This window comes from Malaclemys terrapin, chromosome 6 (assembly GCF_027887155.1).
Source record: "Malaclemys terrapin pileata isolate rMalTer1 chromosome 6, rMalTer1.hap1, whole genome shotgun sequence".
Lineage (NCBI taxonomy): Eukaryota > Metazoa > Chordata > Testudines > Emydidae > Malaclemys > Malaclemys terrapin.
In genome coordinates, this window is record NC_071510.1 from 65,282,212 (window position 1) to 65,297,392 (window position 15,181).

At 41.1% G+C, this 15,181-nt stretch overlaps 1 protein-coding gene across 2 annotated transcripts in view; it reads left to right on the forward strand.

Annotated features, from left to right (window-relative positions):
* The window catches only part of TMEM232 (transmembrane protein 232), a 150,241-nt gene that overhangs the window by 11,467 nt on the left and 123,593 nt on the right, over positions 1–15,181 (forward strand). For both annotated transcript variants that reach the window (XR_008445317.1, XM_054031384.1), the window contains exon 2: positions 4,990–5,143. Coding sequence is in view for 1 of the 2 variants with exons in the window: in XM_054031384.1 (XP_053887359.1) it covers positions 5,010–5,143 (134 nt within the window). In the remaining variant the exon portion in view is untranslated. The remainder of the gene's footprint in view (positions 1–4,989; positions 5,144–15,181) is intronic.

A 15,181-nucleotide genomic window follows, 5' to 3' on the forward strand; every position in this document is an offset into this window, starting at 1 on the left:
TTACTCACCACTGCAGAGCAAGCCGGCTTTTGCCTCATGTAATTCATGCTATAGCCTCTAAACAAAATTGAGAAAAGCTGGGGTACTATGCTAAACTTAACACAAAATTTCCGGGTCATGGGATTTGGGTTTTTTTTTTTTTTAAGTTTGTTTAAACTCTTAATGACTAGTTAATTTGTATAAGAACCTTGAAGATCAAAAGCCCTGTATGATTCATAAGGGTTATTTATTTTACTAGCTATTTTTGTTTCATTTTCTGTCTTTTTAAAAATGTTGATGTTAGTACATCTCATACTGACAGCATTTTGATATTGTAATAAGTTGCCTTGACATTGTTTACCATCATAATTTGCCATAATAAGTGGCCTCAGCAGACTTGAATTGACAAATTCTTTATTTTCTTGGCATTGTAATGCAGTATCAGACAAGTTCTTTAAGAATATTTCATGAAGTCCTTGGGGGGGGGGGGGCGGGGAAGAAAAGTGGAGGTTGTGCAGTTGTAAAATGTGTCTCTAAACTTAAAAATCTTAGTCATTGTCAAAAAGACAGTTCATACCAAAAGTTCTATGTTAATAATCGGTATTTAGTTACTTTTTTAAAAAGCTCTAGCTTTAAAATAACAGTTTGAAACTTAATCCTAAGTGGCTTTTTTATATTGAAAAAGAATAACCTTTCAAGGAGAAATCTGCATTCTAGCTGAAGATTCTGTATGACGTTTCTGCTCAATGCCATAAAAATAAGGCAGATAAACATATCAAGAGTTTAGCATTTTAACAGTCTCAGTGAAATTCTTCTGCATAAGTGAGTAGATAAATGTGTATTTTTTTTTAGCCAATGGTTCTTTATATGGCAAAACATTCTAAATTTTGTATGTATGTTATAAACATTTTCTGTACTTTAGTATTTTGTATATTGAATATTTTATATTGATTAAGTTCTGCTATTAAACCCTGTTGTTGTTTTAACAAATGCAACCCAAACCTGAGCCGGCTTTTGTAGGTGACAAATCTGAGGAACTGTCACTAGAGGAGGTTTTGGAATTAATTGATAAACTTAACAGTAACAAGTCACCAGGACCAGATGGCATTCACCCAAGAGTTCTGAAAGAACTCAAATGTGAAGTTGCGGAACTATTAACTAAGGGCAGGTCTTCACTACGGGGGGAGGGGGGGGGTCGATTTAAGATATGCAAATTCAGCTACGCGAATAGCGTAGCTGAATTCGACGTATCGCAGCGGATTTACCCCGCTGTAGGGACGGCGGCAAAATCGACCTCTGCGGCTTCCCGTTGACGGCGCTTACGCCCACCTCCGCTGGTGGAGTAAGAGCGTCGATTCAGGGATCGATTGTCGCGTCCCAACGGGACGCGATAAATCGATCCCTGAGAGGTAGATTTCTACCTGCCGATTCAGGCGGGTAGTGTAGACCTAGCCTAAGGTTTGTAACCTGTCCTTTAAATCGGCTTCTGTACCCAATGACTGGAAGTTAGCTAATGTAACGCCAATATTTAAAAAGGGCTCTAGAAGTGATCCCGGCAATTACAGACCGGTAAGTCTAACGTTGGTACCGGGCAAATTAGTCGAAACAATAGTTAAGAATAAAATTGTCAGACACATAGAAAAACATAAACTGTTGAGCAATAGTCAACATGGTTTCAGTAAAGGGAAATCGTGTCTTACTAATCTATTAGAGTTCTTTGAAGGGGTCAGCAAACATGTGGACAAGGGGGATCCAGTGGACAAGTATACTTAGATTTCCAGAAAGCCTTTGACAAGGTCCCTCACCAAAGGCTCTTAAGTAAAGTAAGTTGTCATGGGATAAAAGGGAAGGTCCTTTCATGGACTGAGAACTAGTTAAAAGATCGGGAACAAAGTGTAGGAATTAATGGTAAATTCTCAGAATGGAGAGAGGTAACTAGTGGTGTTCCACAAGGGTCAGTCCTCGGACTAATCTTATTCAGCTTATTTATAAATGATCTGGAGAAAGGGGTAAACAGTGAGGTGGCAAAGTTTGCAGATGATACTAAACTGCTCAAGATAGTTAAGAACAAAGCAGACTGTGATGAACTTCAAAAAGATCTCATAAAACTAAGTGATCGGGCAACAAAATGGCAAATGAAATTTAATGTGGATAAATGTAAAGTAATGCACATTGGAAAAAATAACCCCAACTATACATACAATATGATGGGGGCTAATTTAGGTACAACAAGTCAGGAAAAAGATCTTGGAGTCATCGTGGATAGTTCTCTGAAGATGTCCGCGCAGTGTGCAGAGGCGGTCAGAAAAGCAAACAGGATGTTAGGAATCATTAAAAAGGGGACAGAGAATAAGACTGAGAATATATTATTGCCCTTATAGAAATCAATGGTACACCCACATCTCTAATACTGCGTACAGATGTGGTCTCCTCATCTAAAAAAAGATATACTGGCACTAGAAAAGATTCAGAAAAGGGCAACTAAAATGATTAGGGGTTTGGAACGGGTCCGATATGAGGAGAGATTAAAGAGGCTAGGACTCTTCAGCTTGGAAAAGAGGAGACTAAGGGGGGATATGATAGAGGTATATAAAATCATGAGTGAGTGGAGAAAGTGGATAAGGAAAAGTTATTTACTTATTCCCATGATACAAGAATTAGGGGTCACCAAATGAAATTAATAGGCAGCAGGTTTAAAACAAATACAAGGAAGTTCTTCTTCACGCAGCGCACAGTCAACTTGTGGAACTTCTTACCTAAGGAGATTGTGAAGGCTAGGACTATAACAGCGATTAAAAGAGAACTGGATAAATTCATGGTGGTTAAGTCCATTAATGGATATTAACCAGGATGGGTAAGGAATGGTGTCCCTACCCTCTGGTTGTCAGAGGATGGAGATGGATGGCAGGAGAGAGATCACTTGATCATTGCCTGTTGGTCCACTCCCTCTGGGGCACCTGGCATTGGCCACTGTCAGCAGACAGGATACTGGGCTAGATGGACCTTTGGTCTGACCCAGTACGGCCATTCTTATGTTCTTATGTTAACACCCCCCCCCAAAACCACAACCAAACCAACATTTAGCTAGCACCTCAGCAGTCTTGAGTTAAAAATCATCTTTCTTTCTTTCTTGGTACTTATAATCAGGAGGAGCTGGTAGTTGGAGGTGAATACACCTTAAACAGAAATTCAGTAACTGGCCAACCAAACTAAAAACCAAATACTATCTATTTAAATAACCCTGCACTTACAGGAAAGTTTCAGCAGCAACTTAAGCAGTGGAACTTACACTATACTGCTTCCTCTCCAAAGAGAGAAAGATCTGTGTTTACAGCTCTGGCTGTGAATAAGGATTTCTACAGCTATGTTTTTGCCAAATACGAATAGGGAGCCCATTCTCTATCAGTATATAACTTCAACCACAACAGAGATGGGCCAGAAGAGGGCTGTATTTCTCCTTGTTTTCCTCCAAAATTTCACTGTGCTCAAGATTTTCAGGTTTCTGTTTTTAGCTGCTGTCTTAATTCCCACCTCGACTCACCACTTGTGAGTCATTTTCTGGCTTGTCCTTCTCCACAGACTCACTCCCAACTCTGAGCTGTAATCTACTCCCAGCCATGGTAACTTGTTCCCGGCTACAGAATGTATCCCTTCTGCTTCCGAGCACAATTTGTAACTCATTAGCTGCCTGCTCTTCCAGATTGTGTTAAGGTGTCTTGCTTGAATTTGGCCTAAGTTATTTGTGGCTCTATGCTATATACATCTCTTTAAAATGAACAAAACAAAGTACATTGAGACAAAAAACTGTATTAGGATATTGTTAATTGTCTGACTTAAACTGATAAAGCCATACAAAAAAAATCAGTGTTAAATCTATGGATAGGTTACATGTGGTTCTCTATCATGGTGACTACCTGTATCTTGCTGGCTAGTGGGTGCTATTGTATACCCTGGGCATGATTTGGTAAAAAGTGTGCTTCCAAAATCTTGCATTTTATTGAAGTCAGACACATTTTTGCTCAATCAGGCCCCAAATGGTCTGAGAACTTCAGATACAAAAGAGATAGGGCTGAAAACATTTTTATGTCAGTTTCATACTTGAATTTTCTGTCTTCCATTGATTCAGTATAGATCCATGGATTTAATAGTTTAGTAGGATTAACAAGTGACACTTTTATATTATCTGTATCAGTTTCTACGATAAGTGAACCCTCACATTATTGCAACTGTAATGCAATAGGTATTTGTGTTCTGTGCATATGAATAGATCTCTATAGCCACAATTTCAAAAACAGTGTCTAAGCTTGCATCTTTGTTTGTCTATGTATAATAATTTGCAGCCACAAAGTATAAAATTTGTGTATGCAAATGATATTTGCCAGATTTGCATGCACACATTTTGTCTCTTGGGCTTCAAATGATTGTGTGTACAAAATTTTGGGTACAAGTTTAGAGACCAGAACAAGGCTCATTTGCAAATTCAGTCTTTAAAGTCATATTAATCACAGTAAAGTTCCTTTGGTCATACAAATGTGCAGCAAGTAAATAGATGCTACTATCTAGTTATCTCCAGGGTCCTATTTTCATCCCTCCTCCCATTTATAGCATCATACTTTGCACTTACTGTGTATAGCACTTTCCATCCAAGAGGCTCAAATAATTAATTAGTATAGCTAACAGTTCCCTTCTTTGGACGCCCCACTGTCCATCTGTGAGTAGGCAAATGCTGTTAATCTCATTTTACAGATGAGGAAGCTATGGGACAGAGAGTTGAAACAACTTGCCCGAAGTCATACATGATTACCTTGTTATGGTATCTCTTAGAAAGTGTAACTGTCGTCTTCTGTGAGCATGCTGATGTTCCTATGAGAAGGAACAGCAATATGGCAGAAGATATGCGTCTTCACTTATAGATTGTGAATAGCTGTTTCTCTCACTAGTGGGGATACAATCAAAAATCCCAATTCAGTGGATTGTAACGTACTTTGTATTTGTTTTGTGTGATTTTAGATTGATTATAGCATGAGAAGATGCCAGTTATCAAAGTGCCAGTGGTACACAGATTTGGAATATTATCCAATAGACAACATAAAGAACTTCAAAAGGAACTTTTGAAAAAATATTTGCCAAGTCATTCATATGAAATCCACAGTGACAAGCCTGTGTAAGTGCAATTTAAATATAAACCGTAAGATCACTTTATTATTTACGGTAGAACAGTATGTGGTCAAAGTTTCTTTAAGTTTCAGTTTCTATGGATCATTAACTTCTTGTATAGAGTTCTTGAGTTGACTAACACCTTATTATCTGTATAACCATTCAACTCTGGATGTGCATAAGACTTGAAAAAAAATTGTTCACCCCCAGATAGAGCAACAAAATAATTACATCTGTCAGAGCATAAGCTTTCGTGGACTACAGCCCACTTCTTCGGATGCATATAGCTACATCTGTCAGGTACACCTTAGAGGCATTTCATGGAAAGCTTGCTCCCAGTCATCCCTTCCTCCTAATCCAAATGCTTGGGGAATTTGAATGGTTGATTGCAAAACCTAGAACTGGCCTATTACAGATAATATTGGTCCTGCCTTTTTCACATCAGTTAGACATCTAACTGGTATCTAATTCCGTCAACATGTTTTACCTAGGTGTAGTTTGACTGCTATATTGGGGAGGGCAAAGCATGCCACGCACATGCATGCACACACGTGCACACGAAAGCCAGTTCCCTTGGCTCACTGGCTCTTTCTTCCCGCCTGGAGTAGTACTTGGGCTACTGGTGCTGGGGAGGGGGATGGGCTGGCTTAACGGGGGAGCCCCAGCTGCTGCTGGCAGCCACTCCGGCACTGGCTGCTGCAGTGATGTCACCTACTCTGGTGCTGTTGTCGCTGCCTCTCTGCTGGGGCTGCTGCTACTGCCGAGGGGACACCACATTCCAGGCTCCTGCTTCCCCCCACCCATTCCTGTATCCCCTTCTCTTCCCCATCCTCTCTCCCCACTGTCCTCTGCCCCATCCCACTCTCTCTTCCCCCCACCACTCTTCCCTCTGTCCCCCCTTGCTCTGCCCCTCTTCCATGAGCACTAACCATTGTACAGGAAAGGGGTGGTCACTAGGATCAAGGAGGCGGCGTCCAGCTGCCGAGGCAGTGACCCAAAGCGCAGGGAAAAAGTTACTCTGTTTTAGGGTTACCATACTTCCGGTTTTTCCCGGACATGTCCGGCTTTTTGGTACTCAAACCCCAGTCCGGGGGGAATTGCCAAAAAGCCGAACATGTCCGGGAAAAATACCACCGGCCGGGCACTTCCCCTCCTGGGCTCCGGGGGCACAGGGTCCAGAGGCATGGGGGCTGCCCGAAGCCGGTAGCGTTTGGGCAGCTTGGCTCTTAAACAAAGCCGAAGAGTCAGGGGAGGAGCATAGCAGCCGGAGCCCGGGAGGGGAAGTGCCTGGCCGGGGGCGCAGGGTCCGGAGGCATGGGGGCTGCCCGAAGCCTGAGCGCTACCAGTTTCACGGTTTGCTGGGCAGCCTCCAGACCCTGCGCCCCCGGCTGGGCGCTTCCCCTCCTGGGCTCCAGCTGCGCTGGGGAAGCGCCAGCCGGGGGCGCAGGGTCTGGAGGCTGCCCGCAAACCGTAAAGCCGGTAGCGCTCGGGCAGCCCTTTTCGCGTAGCTGGGAGGGAGGAGGGGAGTTAGGGCGGGGACTTTGGGGAAGGATGTGGGGAATGGGCGGAGTTGGGGCGGGACCGGGGATAGGAAAGAGGCGGGGCCGGGGTGGGAAAGGGGCGGGGCCAGGGCCTGTGGAGTGTCCTCTTTTTTATTTTTTAAATATTTTTAAATTTTTTAATTTAAATTTAAAATTTAAATTTAAAAAATTAAATTTTTTAAATAACCCTACTCTGTCTGGCTCATGGCGAGCCGAAATGTGCAGGAGAGGGCGAGGGGGAGGAGGCAGAGACCCCCTCCTGGGCAGGCTGAGCAAAGCAAGCCCTGCAGGGCAGCTTGGTGCTTGCAGAAATGGGGGGTGAGGAGGGGAGTGGCATGTGACACCCTCCCATGCCTCGCCTCTGGCAGGACAATGCCCCCTGCACTCCCCAAACTACGCCTATGATGTTTTATTATTCATTTGAAGACACCGGGTCTGATTAGCATATGTGTCTGTAATGCAAATGGCTTGCATCTACATGAAGCATGTTCAGTAGACTAAAGTCTAAGGCCAAGATCCCCAACCATTATGACTCACTTTAGCGCTATGGAAAATTGGTCACATGGATGCAGTTTGATACATTCCAAATGATTTGAGATCACTTAAGGACAGATCTTTAGCTGATATCAATTAGCATAGCTCCCTTGAAAAATATCGAAGATCTTACAAAACTCAGAAGATCCCGAAATCAAACATTCATAAATCCAAGGCCAGAATAATTGTGATTATGTAGTCTGATCTCCTGCATAACATAGGGCATAGAACTTCCCCAAAACAATTTAGTTTGAACTCAAACATATCTTTTAAAAAACATCCAGTTTTGATTTGAAAATTGCTAGTGATAGAGAAACCATCATGACGCTTGGTAAACTGTTTCAGTAATTGATTATCCTCATTGTTAAAAACATATGCCTTATTTCCAGTTTGAATTTGTCTAACTTCAACTTCCAGCCATTGGATTCTATTATACGTACATCTGCTAGTCTGAAGATCCCATTAGCAAATATTTGTTCCCCAGCAGGTACTTCTATACTGTGATTGTCACCCCTTAACCTTTTCTTTGTTAGACTCAAGGAACTCAATCTATTTAGTTTATCGCTATAAGGGATGTGTTTTAATTCTTTAATCAATCTCATGGCTCTTCTCTGAACCCTCCCCAATTTATTAACACCTCGAATTGTGGACACCAAAACTGGATCCAGTATTCATGATAGGCTTTGGCTTACTGAGACAGTTTTGGGTTTTTTCCTTCTGGATAAGGCCATAACACAACAATCTTAAACTTGAAAAAGTACCTAAGCTGATCACACAGAACCAAATTACTCTTCTCCATTTTGATTTGGACTCTCTTACAGTTTCTCTTTGTTCTAGTGAAATTTTCAGAAATTTAGGATCTCAGATGAGATATGTAAATTCAGTTTACAATGAAAAAGGAAACCACTTAAAGAGGGCATAGTCCTAAATCAGAGATCTACAATATAATAGAAAGTTGAGCTATTAGATATCTCCGCAACTTCCCTAAAAAAAAAAAAAAAAAAAAAAAACACACTACTTGAAAATCTTTTACATCTGTCAGGTCCATTGATCTGCAACTTATGCTTTTTGTGGACATGTGTACAATTTGTGTAATGCAGTGGGTTAATGATAGTGATGCTCTACAAAAAAAATGATATTTGTGTTATATGTTTTTATTTTTTCCAAGAAGCAGTTTGTAACAACAGTAAGGATCTCCATGGCGATACTCTACCAGGAATAAACAAATCAGTAGTTTATCAGCTTGGGAACGTATTGACCAGACAGCAGGCTACTGCCTGTAGTTCACTTACTGCTTGTAGGACAACTGGTTCTGGCAGTTAACTCAGAAATAAAAAATACAACATGACTGCAGAAAAATGCTATGCCTGTGGTGATATTTATTTCACTCTTCAGCTGGATCTGTGTGCAAAGTATTTTGTGTAGAGACATGATACTGGAATCCATCTCTTAGGAAATGTATCCTAATCAGTAAATGGTCACTCTGGCACCCCACAACTGATGTTGAAAATGCTATAGCTGCAGCATGCAACAGACAAAAGTTTTAAATATAATTTCAGAAAGAATGACTGAAGCCTTTTGGAACTTGTCTCAGTTATTATTCCATAATGGATGGTGTTCATCCAGGAGTTCTGAAGAAACTTATGAATGAATTGGCTGAATTTCTAGATAACTAAGTAATCTTTCATTAAAATTAGCAGAAAGGTATCAGAAGACTAAAGAGTAGCAAATATTGTAACCATCATTTTAAAAAGAGCTCAGGGTGGGATCTGGGAATTCTTGACCAGTGAGCCATACCTTGAGTACCAGGTAATTTGGTTGAAACAATGAATAGTGAAAATGGTGAAACATCTATATGAATTATAGCAGGGGTAGGCAACCTATGGCATGGGTGCCGAAGGCGGCACGCGAGCTGATTTTCAGTGGCACTCACACTGCCCAGGTCCTGGCCATCGGTTCGGGGGGCTCTGCATTTTAATTTAATTTTAAATGAAGCTTCTTAAACATTTTAAAAACCTTATTTACTTTACATACAACAATAGTTTAGTTATATATTATAGAGTTATAGAAAGAGAGCGTCTAAAAACATTAATGACAGGTTTCAGAGTAGCAGCCATGTTAGTCTGTATCCACAAAAAGAACAGGAGTACTTGTGGCACCTTAGAGACTAACAAATTTATTAGAGCATAAGCTTTCGTGGACTACAGCCCACTTCTTCGGATGCATATAGAGTGAAACATATATTGAGGAGATATATATACACACATACAGAGAGCATGAACAGGTGGGAGTTGTCTTACCAACTCTGAGAGGCCAATTAAGTAAGAGAAAAAAACTTTTGAAGTGATAATCAAGCTAGCCCAGTACAGACAGTTTGATAAGAAGTGTGAGAATACATGCCTTCCTCCGCAGCATGGGACGGGGGTCGCTAGCTGGATGATTCTCTGCGACTTGAAGTCCTTAAATCACAGGATTTGGGGACTTCAACAGCTGAGTCAAGGGAAAGGGGGTGGGTCAGCTTTTGTGGCCTGCATCATGCGGGAGGTCAGACTAGATGATCATGCTGGTCCCTTCTGACCTTAAAGTCTATGAGTCTATACAAGCCATTTACAAGACAAACTTTGCCTCTCTACAAAGGAAAAAGGACACTAAACTATCTAAACTGCTACATGCCATAAGCAGCCACAACAGTAGTTCCCTTAACCCACCCAGCAATATTATTAATCTTTCCAGCTATACTCTTAGCCCAGCAGAAGAGTCTGTCCTATCTCGGGGCCTCTCCTTTTGTCCGTCCAGACCCACAAACATGATACAGTTCGGCGGTGACCTAGAATCCTACTTTCGACATCTCCGACTCAAAGAATATTTCCAACATACCTCTGAACAGCATACTAACCCACAGAATCCCCCCTACCAGCACTACAATAAAAAGGATTCTGCATGGACTCCTCGGGACGGTCGAAACAACAGACTGGATTTCTACATAGATTGCTTCCGTCAACGTGCAAAGGCAGAAATTGTGGAAAAGCAACATCACTTGCCCCATAACCTCAGCCATGCTGAACACAACGCCATCTACAGCCTCAGAAACAACCCTGACATCATAATCAAAAAGGCTGACAAGGGAGGTGCTGTCGTCATCATGAATAAATTGGAATATGACCAAGAGGCTGCTAGACAGCTCTCTAACACCACATTCTACAGGCCATTATCCTCTGATCCCACTGAGGATTACCTAAAGAAACTACACCATCTGCTAAAAAAACTCCCTGACAAAGCACAGGAACAAATCTGTACAGACACATGCCTAGAACCCCGACCAGGGGTATTCTATTTGCTACCCAAGATCCATAAACCTGGAAATCCTGGACGCCCCATCATCTCAGGCATTGGCACCCTAACATCAGGCTTGTCTGGTTATGTGGACTCTCTCCTCAGACCCTACGCTACCAGCACTCCCAGCTATCTTTGAGACACCACTGACTTCCTGAGGAAACTACAATCCATCGGTGATCTTCCAGAAAACACCATCCTAGCCACTATGGACGTAGAAGCCCTCTACACCAATATTCCACACAAAGATGGACTACAAGCTATCAGGAACAGTATCCCTGATAATGTCACAGCTAACCTGGTGGCTGATCTTTGTGACTTTGTCCTCACCCACAACTATTTCACATTTGGGGACAATATATACCTTCAAGTCAGCGGCACTGCTATGGGTACCCGCATGGCCCCACAGTATGCCAACATTTTTATGGCTGACTTAGAACAACGCTTCCTTAGCTCTCGTCCCCTAACACCCCTACTCTACTTGCGCTACATTGATGACATCTTCATCATCTGGACCCATGGAAAAGAAGCCCTTGAGGAATTCCACGATGATTTCAATAATTTCCATCCCACCACCAACCTCAGCCTAGATCAATCCACACAAGCGGTCCATTTCCTGGACACTACTGTGCTAATAAGCGATGGTCACATAAATACCACCCAATACCGGAAACCTACTGACCGCTACACTTACCTACATGCCTCCAGCTTCCATCCAGGACACACCACACGATCCATTGTCTACAGCCAAGCTCTAAGATATAACCGCATTTGCTCCAATCCCTCAGATAGAGACAAGCATCTACAAGATCTCTATCAAGCATTCTTAAAACTACAATACCCACCTGCTGAAGTGAAAAAACAGATTGACAGAGCCAGACGTGTACCTAGAAGTCACCTCCTACAAGACAGGCCCAACAAAGAAAATAACAGAACACCACTAGCTGTCACCTTCAGCCCCCAACTAAAACCTCTCCAGCGCATCATCAGAGATCTACAACCTATCCTGAAAGATGATCTTTTACTCTCACAGATCTTGGGAGACAGACCTGTCCTCGCTTACAGACAACCCCCCAACCTAAAGCAAATACTCACCAGCAACCACACATCACTGAACAAAAACACTGACCCAGGAACCTATCCTTGTAACAAAGCCCGATGCCAACTCTGTCCACATATCTATTTAAGTGACATCATCATAGGACCTAATCACATCAGCCATACCATCAGGGGCTCGTTCACCTGCACATCTACCAATGTGATATATGCCATCATGTGCCAGCAATGCCCCTCTGCCATGTACATTGGCCAAACCGGACAGTCTCTCCGCAAAAGAATTAATGGACACAAATCTGGCAGCAGGAATCATAATACTCAAAAACCAGTGGGAGAACACTTTAACCTGTCTGGTCATTCTATGACAGACCTGCGGGTGACTATTTTACAACAGAAAAACAGACTCCAACGAGAGACTGCTGAGCTGGAATTGATATGCAAACTAGATACAATCAACTCAGGATTGAATAAGGACTGGGAATGGCTGAGCCATTACAAACATTGAATCTATCTCCCCTTGTAAGTATTCTCACACTTCTTATCAAACTGTCTATACTGGGCTAGCTTGATTATCACTTCAAAAGTTTTTTTCTCTTACTTAATTGGCCTCTCAGAGTTGGTAAGACAACTCCCACCTGTTCATGCTCTCTGTATGTGTGTATATATATCTCCTCAATATATGTTCCACTCTATATGCATCCGAAGAAGTGGGCTGTAGTCCACGAAAGCTTATGCTCTAATAAATTTGTTAGTCTCTAAGGTGCCACAAGTACTCCTGTTTTTTTTAAAAACATTAAAATGTATTACTGGCACGCGAAACCTTAAATTAGAGTGAATAAATGAAGATTCAGCACACCACTTCTGAAAGGTTGCCGACCCCTGAATTATAGAAACAAATCAGCCCAGTTACCATAAAGGATAGTTGTACCTCTCTAACCTAATAGAATTCTTGGAGTAGGTGACAAAAATAGTGCATAAGCAAGAATCACCACATATAATTTATCTGGACTCTCAAAAAACTTTTGACAAAAGTCTCTCATAATAGGCTGGTATGGAAATGAAATATTTATGGAGTAAGAGGTAAAGTATAGTCATGGATCAGAAACTGATTAAGAGACAAAAAATAAAGAGTAGTAGTCAAGGTCATGTTGGATTACTCTAGGATAGTTAATGTTTAATATATTCATTAATCACTGGCAAAAGATGGATGAACAGTGAAAATTTGGCCGATAATACAAAATACTGTAGGATAGCCAAGACAGGAGAAAAACCATCAGGCGCTCCAGAAGACCTAGCAAAGTTAGGTGAATGGAAAGCACAATGGCAGATGAAGCTCATAGTTGGCAAATGTAAAATAATGGATGTTGGAAGGAATAATTTGAAGTACATATTAGAGCTTGTCAAAAAACTGGTAAATTAATTTGCAACATTTTTGTCAGATAATTTTTAGACATTTATGTGAACATCCACAGTTGCATTATTTATAATAAAAATCATATATATAAGGTATGTAAACCCTCATGATTCAGGGCATAAGACAATCACTAATTGGATGGGGTTAGAAAAAATATCCCTTATGAACAGGTTATATCCTAATTGTCAGCTGTGGGATTCTTATACTTTCTTCTGAGGCACCTTGTGCAGGTTGCTCTTGGAGACAGGATATGGAGCAGAGGTACTGATGGTCTGGTGTAGCAATTCCTATGTTCAAAAAGGATTTGTCACATCTATGCTAGCAGTTAAATCATTTTGAACACTAACTGAGGTGAGTGGTGGGGAATTTGTTGCTGATAACCATTTTTAGCCACTGTCTGTTTTCTGACTATAGATGGACCTGTGTTCCATTCATGTTGCAGGTACTAGCTTGACCTTAGAAAAAGAGAGGAAAGGAAATTGACAGGGAGCCAAATAATGCCTGCTTGACTCATTAGAAACATTCGGTTGACTTCAGTGGGACTGCACAAGTGAGTGAGGGGGTCAGGATTTGGCCCAAGATAATGAAGAAAGTGAAGTGTGAGAAAATGGAGAGAGTAACAGACGCAGAGAAAGATGAATAGCGGAGAGCAATAGATACATTGGATGAAAGAACCAGCTACAAAAAAGGAAGCAGGGAACAAAATACAGAGAAAGAAAGATAGGGAGAGAGAATACTGGCTATCCTAACTTTGGTAATTGTATAATTTTTCCTTTAAGAATTATGTGGACAAATAATATGTAGATATTTTGTAAACCACAGGAGTAACAGGAAATAATTTTTTTTTTTTTTTTATCACCAATGTTTCTCAATCTAAGCTCTGGCTATTTATGCAATGCTTTGGTAGCATTATAGTCTCCTAGTTGGTCCTTACACTGATTAAAGAACAGAAGTGGTTAGTAACGTTTTAGAGCTGATAGTTTTTGCTGCCTAGCTGCTGTTTTTTTTTCTTTCTTGTCTGTAATGCTCTGTCTGTAATGTCTATATTTAGAAAGACTTCCTTTTTGCACCAGTCAGCTATTGGTTAAAAATAGCTACATTACTTTGCCATTAAATATTCATTAAGATGAGCTGTCGCAGACTGTAAGAAGCATCCAATTAAGCAGTTCAACTTCTACACATAAGGCTACAAATGAGCAGTCTTCTATCTTTTCAGTAATGCATCACAGAGTGCAGTTATTATGTGTAAAATAATTGATAAGGCATAAGTTATTTGTAAAATATATACTAGAAATAGAAAAGTAGATCAGAGAGGATGATTTTGCCTTGGGACCTTCCTCCGAGGTTGAATAAAATGTAATGTACATTTTTCCACCACATGAGGAAAGCTGAAATGCTATGTCTAATCTCACAGTACTTTCTATTTCTGATGTGTATTCTCTATCACAGAATCATAGAAATCAGAGATGGAAAAACCATGTTAGTTTTTATTCATCCCCCAACCCAGGTAGGATTGTAACTATGGGCTTGATCCAATGGAAAGATTCCATGGGCTTTAGGTCAACCCTGTATGTTTTTTTTGTAGCCAATACAATGACCCAGGCTCAGATTTGTTTCTAAATTGTAAATCAGCTTGTATAACACTGGTGAATCACCAGAGGTAAAAAAAAAATACACAGGCCCAGTTTTCTGGTTTGGCCAAGCTGAACTCAGTGCAGGACAAGAAATGGGGAATGAGGCGGGGAAGGTGGTTTTGTGCCATCACTGTGCACCCCATATCCTGGGGATGTCCAGTCTGGGCACTCACCTAAATTACTATAATCCGAAGGCATGTCATATGCTTCTTTCTAGTAGATTCATATTGAAATTACCGCCTTAGATATGTTTGCCATCTACTGGTTAATTACTGCCTGCCTTAACTTAATGATAGATGCAGTGTTGTTGCAACTGTGAAGAACTCTGTGAAAGCATAAAAGCTTCTCTCTCTTGCCAACAGAAATTGATCCAATAAAAGATATTACCTCGTCTCTTTAACTTGTTGACGTCCATTTTAATTCTCCATTTTGCTTAATTGCTGATGCCAACTCGCTGTTTTCTAAGCATACCTACTGCTGACTGCCAAGGCCCTGAGTACTCTGCACAAGCTCAACTTAAATTCTGTGGCACA